The 6,086-nt window shown below is 65.8% G+C and overlaps 1 protein-coding gene across 1 annotated transcript; it reads right to left on the bottom strand.

The window, feature by feature from the left end:
- Positions 1-1,080: 1,080 nt before the first annotated feature.
- On the bottom strand, positions 1,081-5,827 carry CBX4 (chromobox 4). The gene is made up of 5 exons (XM_074847132.1): positions 5,617-5,827; positions 5,481-5,524; positions 4,621-4,686; positions 3,835-3,901; positions 1,081-3,316 (listed from the first exon to the last, which is right to left on the bottom strand). Exons 1-5 carry the CDS (start codon positions 5,683-5,685, stop codon positions 1,985-1,987), a joined length of 1,578 nt encoding a protein of 525 aa, XP_074703233.1. The 5' UTR covers positions 5,686-5,827; the 3' UTR covers positions 1,081-1,984.
- Positions 5,828-6,086: the final 259 nt, after the last annotated feature.

Raw genomic sequence — 6,086 nt, 5'->3', positions numbered from 1 at the left:
CAGGATTTACAAAGGAACAGTTGTCAAGCCGACTTTTGAAATTATTTAAATAAAATGAAGCCTGGGAAGACCAGGCGGCCCAGAAGCGGGCAGCATGAGCCGGAGGGGTTTGGTTTTGCTTCGGGAACAGCACTGCCACACGCCCGGACAGACACGCCACAGCACAACCCAGGGGCTGAGCAGCACCCACCCCTTGGGCAACTCCCCCACGGCTTCAGGTAGTCCTAGCGTAACTGCAGGGTCCACCTCGCCCAAACCAATTAATTCGGCTGCTCACAAGCTCGGGGCTCTCGTCCATACACATTAATGTGCCATCAACGACAGTATTTCAGCTCAGATCTTTTCTGGAAGAGAAATCAACTTCAAGCAAAAGCCCAAGATGGGGAAGGCCGGCAACTGAGCCCGTTTGGCAAGCACAAGATTATTCAGAGGGCAGTTACCGTCCGAGCAACTCGACTCTGCTTGGGAAGGTTACGGGAGATCCCGGGGAGAGCGGGGAGGGAGCGCCGTGTCTCAGCCACCTGCAGACAGGCTCCACGGGCACGCTGCTCGGTTGCCACCTTTGCGAGCCCTTTTGTAAAGAATTAGCCCTGCACTGTATTTTCAGTGGACTCCAGCAATTATTAATCTAGTTCAGAGACGGCTGCAGGCTTATTTGTGGAATTTGGACCATCTTCCTTTCTGGAGAAGTTCCACTCCTCGTCGCCGGGGATAAGGCCGCTGGGGTGGCAGCGCCAGGCGCTCGCCCAGCCCCTGCCGGCAGCTCCCCGGGTCCCGCCACAGACCTCACGCAGCCCCTTTTGCTCAGGAGACGCCCAGCCCTGCCTCGGCCCCGCCAGGGAGCACCGAACCGCCGGCTCCTACGGCCTCGCTGCCCGCAGCAGGGTGCCCTCCCGCGCCGCAGCAGCACGCTCTCCTCCGCGCTTCTGGGGAAAAGCCAGGATTATATTCGATACGCTGCGGCTCGGAGCCAAATTAACCTGCGAGCACCTGCTGCGGGGCACCCCAGCCCCAGCCGGCCTGCACAGGGACGCCTTCCGTGCCGTCCGTAGGCAGTAACAAACGCACTCCAAATCCCGGTAGTTTTTGTAAAGGTTTATAGTCCTTTGCAATGATTGCATGATACATTTTCTTCCCCCGTGACACAGCCCTCGGACCAGGAAGCGCCGCTGGCAGCTCGCGCTCCACCTCCCAGCAGCTGGGCTTTGCAATCCGATCTACACTAGCTGCAGAACATCAAATGCACTTTCAACATCTCCATTTAATATTTACATTCAAGCAATTAATAATTGGAAGCTTATAGTTTAGACATTTCTAATAGCAGCAATTTCTATAATAGCTCGTTTAGCTTTAGATAACGATTTTTTTTTTTTTTGCACATAGAAACACCACATGTGTACAGTATCAAAAAATATATACCGGGGATGGTCCTGCGGGTCGTAAGGAGGGCAAGGGGATGAGACTAACAAATGCTGAATGGTTAAAAAGGAGAACAGAAAATACTCATTTGATATAGTTTATAAGGTGATCTAGGGACTCCATAAATCTAGGCTTTATATTTCATTATATAAATACCTACAAATAAATATATTAGCGTGGCCAGAGAGCGACCAGCTTTCAGCTCAAACAATACATTTCAATAACACCACGTACAAACGGGAGCAAGAATCACTCGACAAGTTAGCACTGTTAAAATATAATACTATAACTCTGAGTAACTGGCAGGCCCCGTCCTCGCGTGTCCCGGCGCCCGCAGGTCCCGGGGCGGCCCCCGACCGCGGGCGGGAGCAGCGGTGAGGACACCCCGCCTGGCAGGGACGGCCACCGGGCCCGGCCCTGTCCCAGCGTCCCCTCGGCCGCCGCGGCGCGGGCAGGGGGCTCGCGGGCTCTGGGGAAGGGGCACCAGTACCTTCGAGGGAGGCTGTGGGGCCGGCGGCCCCGGGGCGGGCAGGCAGCTCCCACGGGGAGCAGCCGCCGTCCCACCTCACACCGTCACGTACTCCTTGAAGGTCACGGTCAGGCAGTTTGCGGTCACATCTGTGATAATTATATTCCCAAAGAAGGGCTTGAATTCCTGCAGGGACTCGGCCTCCTCCTCCTCCTCCTCCTCCACGGCCTCCCGGGGCTGTGGAGGCTCCGTGGCCGGTTTCTCCGCCGGCACTGGCGGCGCCTCCGGCTTCACCTGCGCCAGGGCCAGCTCGCCCTCCGCCCGCGGCTTCACGCAGCGCAAGTCTATGGGCTCGTCCAGGTCCGAATCCAGCAGGATGACCTCCGGCTGGGCGGGGGGCTCCGGCCGCTCCGGGGCCGGGGGGCTGAGGCAGGTGGGGGCACTGATGCTCCGGGAGGTCAAGCGCTTTTTGCCCGGCTCCCGCTCCGCGTGTGGCTCCGACAGGCAGCGCTTCCGCGAGCCAGGGCTGGAGAGGTTCAGTCCCATGGAGGAAGGGCTATGCTCGCAGACGGGGCTCAGGGACCAGGGCACAAGGTCCGGCTTGGTGGTGAGCTGCAGGGGCTGCTCGGCCGGAGGAAGGGGCAGCTCCTTGGCCAGGGGAGTCTTTCGGGGACTTTCCTCGAGCTCCGCGGGGGGCTGCCGGCCCTCGCCCTCTGCTTTGCTCAGGGCGTTGCTGCCCACCACCCTCTCCTCCCCCGGCTTCCTCCAAGCCTCCAACTTCTCCTCCCCACCCTTCTTAGGAGTCCTCTCCTCTGCTGCCCGCTTCCGGGGCGGCTCCCCGGACTTGATCTTCACCGCCTGCATCCCGTTCTCCATGTACTTGCTCATGACGATCACGATGCGCCCGTTCTTGTTTTTGTTCTTGACGATCTTCATCTTGCCCCCGAGGCCGTTGCTGGTCACCCTGTCCCGGGGGGGAGGCCCGGTACCACTCGACAGGTTTTTCTCAGCCCCGTTCTTGCTCTCTGCAGCGAGGTTCTTGACTGGGCCCAGCAGGTTTTTGGCCGGGCCGTGAGCCCACTTGTCCGGGTGGGCGACCAGGGGGCTCTTGGTACTGTCCAAGCAGGCCTGGCCCTGCGGCTCCTTGCTGCTGGGCTGGTAGTGGGGCTCGTACATCTTGGGGTCCGGCTGGTAGTGGTGGTGCTTCTTGCTGTTCAGCTGGTAGTAATACTTCCCTTTGCTGTGGGACTGGTGCTTCATGCCGCTCTCCTTGCCGTTGGGCTGGTACTGGTGGTGCTTCTTGCTGTTGAGCTCATACTGGTGCTGCTGGCTCTTGCCGGAGGAGCCCAGATCCAGCTTCGGCCTGTTGTCCACGGCGGGGTCCTGCAGCCCCGTGAGGATGTTCGAGCGGCGGGCGAAGGAAGGAAGCTGCAACAGAAAACCAGGGGCTGCAGTCAGCGGGGTGCCGGTGCTCCGGTGAGACCCCCCACCCCTCCTGTGGCTCTCGGTGCGGGACGCTGTGTCACGGGGAGCTGCGTCCTCGAGCAGGCGGCCCCCCCCCCCCCACCCCCTCCAACTTCGAGGCTGTGCATTGCTCCAGATTAATGAAGCAATGAAAAGAAGAAAAGCACCCTTCAATCAGCTGTCTGGGAACAGGGGCCGAGCGGGACCGCCGCCGCCGAGCTTGCGAGCAGCCTGCTAATGCTGCCCGGCCGCGGGCGCAGCGGGGCTGCCCGGGGGAGGGGGGGCTGGCACCGCCCCGTGAGCTCAGCGCTGGGGCCTGGGGGTCCCCCGGGAGCTGCGGAGCACCCGGGCTGCACACACGGCGCCTCGGCATGATGAAACCCGCTGAAAGGGGCTCCCCGGGGATGGGCCGTGCTGCAAACAGGCCGCCCAAGGGAGGGGGGGGGGGGGGGGGGTGTTGAGGGGCTCCGTCGCGCATTTACCTGCACGACCAGCGGCTTTGGCTTGGGCCCCCGCTTGCGGTATCCCATCAGCTGCTCCTGCCGCTCCCTGCGGGAACACAGAGTCACGGCCAGGCCCGAGCGGCGGCACGCGGACCCCCGGGGTGCACCCCCCCACCCCGCACCCCCCTCGTGTGGCAGCTCCCGCGGTGCCAATGACCCTACGTGGGTGCAGTGAGTCGAGGCGAGGAGGTGGCGGGAGGGGGGCCGGGGCCCCACAGGTGTGGAGCTGCAGGCCAGGGGTCCCGCGGGAGGCGGCGGGACAGGGGACGGGGTGGGGGGGGTCACAGCCGAAGCGCTGAGGCAGCGGGCGCCTGGCGAGGCAGCTTCCCCGCTCCCGCCTCCCCCTGCTGCAGCGAGGGGCTGAAGTTTACAGTTTGCGCCAAAATACTACAGGAAATAAATGCACGGAAAGGAGAAGAAAAAAAAAAAAAAGGCAGAAAAAAAAAAAGGCAGAAAAAAAAAAAAAGCCCGTCCAAGCGCAGCAGCAGCGCCGCCTCCTCCACTCGCAGGCATCAAATCCCCGCGCAGGCAGGAGCGCAAGGCGCGGCGTGGGGGGAGCGCGGCGTGGGGGGAGCGCGGCGCGGGGGGACCTTGAACCGGAGGCGCCGCCCGCCCCGTCGGGGCCGCGCCCCCGAGCCCGGGCCCGTCCCGCGCCCGCCCCCGCCGCGGCCCCCGGCTCCGTGACGCATCCGCAATTGCCGAGGCGGGTGCCGGTGCCCGCCGCCCCTCCCGGGGGGGGTGTGTGTGTGTCCCCCCGCCGCTCACCTGTTCTGGAAGGCGATGAGCAGCCGGGGGTCCAGGATGTTCTCCTCCGGCTCCCACGTGTTATATCTTGCGAGAGGGGAGGAGAAGCGGCCGTCAGCCGCGGGGCCCCGCCGGGAGGGGGCCGGGGTCCCGGGCAGGGGTGCCCCGCCGTCGGCGGCCGGCCCCGGAGCACCGGGCCCGGCTGGGAGCGGGCGTCGGGGGCTCGGGTCCCGGGGGAGGGGGATGGGCGGGCGGGGGGGGGGAGGGAGTCGGGGGGGGGGGGCACGGGGACGGAACTGTTTATTTAGCGCAGTTATTATTCCGGAGGAATTCTAGGCATGTCATGATGAAATTTTCCAAATCCCCTTTCCCGGACCCGGGAAAAGCGGCCGCGGCGCGGAGGGGGGGACCCGGCCACCGAGTCCGGAACGGCGGCGCGGAACCCCCCCCCCCCTCCTCCCGCGCCCCCCCGCCGGCACTGTCATGCAAACCCCAAATACTCCGCAGCGGCCGCCCTCGCTCCGCGGCCGGTGCCTCCGCCTCCGCGGGCGGCTCTCGGGGGCCGCCCGGGTTATTTTTGCGGTTATTCCCCCCTTCCCACCACCACCCCCTCCACCCCCCCCCCCAACACACGCCACCCCCCCGCCCCCCTCCCGCTCGGTTCTGCAATATGGAGCCCGGCTCCCGAGGAGGGGAAAGGGGGAAGGAGCCATTTTCTGGTGCACATCAGCCGCCGCCTGCCCGCCTCGCTCGGCCCCGCCGCCGCTTCTCGCCGCCCGCCCGCCCTCACCGGGGCCTTTCCCGGGGCACCGAGCGCGGCGGAGCCCCGGCAGCGGCCCGGGCCGCCCCTGCCCCATCCCCATCGCCGCTCGGTTACTCACTTGGGCGACCACCCCCTCCATTTCACCAGGTACTCGACTCTGCCCTGCGGAGCGCGGGAGGCAAAGACACGGCGTCAGCTGGACCCGCCGCCCCCCCGGCCGCCCCCCCCTCCCCCGCCGCCCCCGCCCTCCTCACCTTTCGGATCCGCTTCTTCTCGATGCTCTCCACCGCGAAGACGTGCTCCCCCACCGCCGGCAGCTCCATGCTGCAGCCGGGAGGGGCCGGGCCGGGCGTCCGCGGCCGCCGCTGCAGCCGAGCTGGGCTCCGGCTCCGGCAGCTCCCGCCGCCGGCCCGACAGACGCCGAGCCCCGACAGACACTGAGCCCCGGCCGCCGCGGCACCGCAACCCGTGCAAATCCCGGAGCGAAACGTCAGGGAGGCGGCGCCTCCCGGGCCCGGCTGCCCGTCAACGGCGGGGCCGGGGGATTGGCGCAGACCTGCCGGGGAGGGGGCGGGCGGGGGCCGGGCAGGAGCGGCGACGAGGCGGGCGGGGGGGTTGGGGGGGGAAGCACGGGCAGCCCGGCCCCCGCCCCACGCGTGACTCAGCACGGCCCCCCACGGCCGAGCCCGCGGGGCAGGTGCGCGATTCGCGCCGCCCGGGAAGG

This window comes from Strix aluco, chromosome 21, assembly GCF_031877795.1.
Source record: "Strix aluco isolate bStrAlu1 chromosome 21, bStrAlu1.hap1, whole genome shotgun sequence".
Taxonomy (NCBI): Eukaryota; Metazoa; Chordata; class Aves; order Strigiformes; family Strigidae; genus Strix; species Strix aluco.
The sequence above is the reverse complement of the archived record's forward strand: the minus strand, read 5'-3'. Positions and strand labels throughout refer to the sequence as shown.

Bases quoted from the DNA above. Each gene is read 5' to 3' on its own strand.
- CBX4 (XM_074847132.1), bottom strand. From the start codon at position 5,685: ATGGAGCTGCCGGCGGTGGGGGAGCACGTCTTCGCGGTGGAGAGCATC. The intron at 3,902-4,620 runs GTGAGCGGCGGG...GTGTTCCCGCAG, and splicing joins CTCATCGCCTTCCAGAACAG to GGAGCGGCAGGAGCAGCTGA. The intron at 3,317-3,834 runs GTAAATGCGCGA...TTTCTGTTGCAG, and splicing joins CAAAGCCGCTGGTCGTGCAG to CTTCCTTCCTTCGCCCGCCG.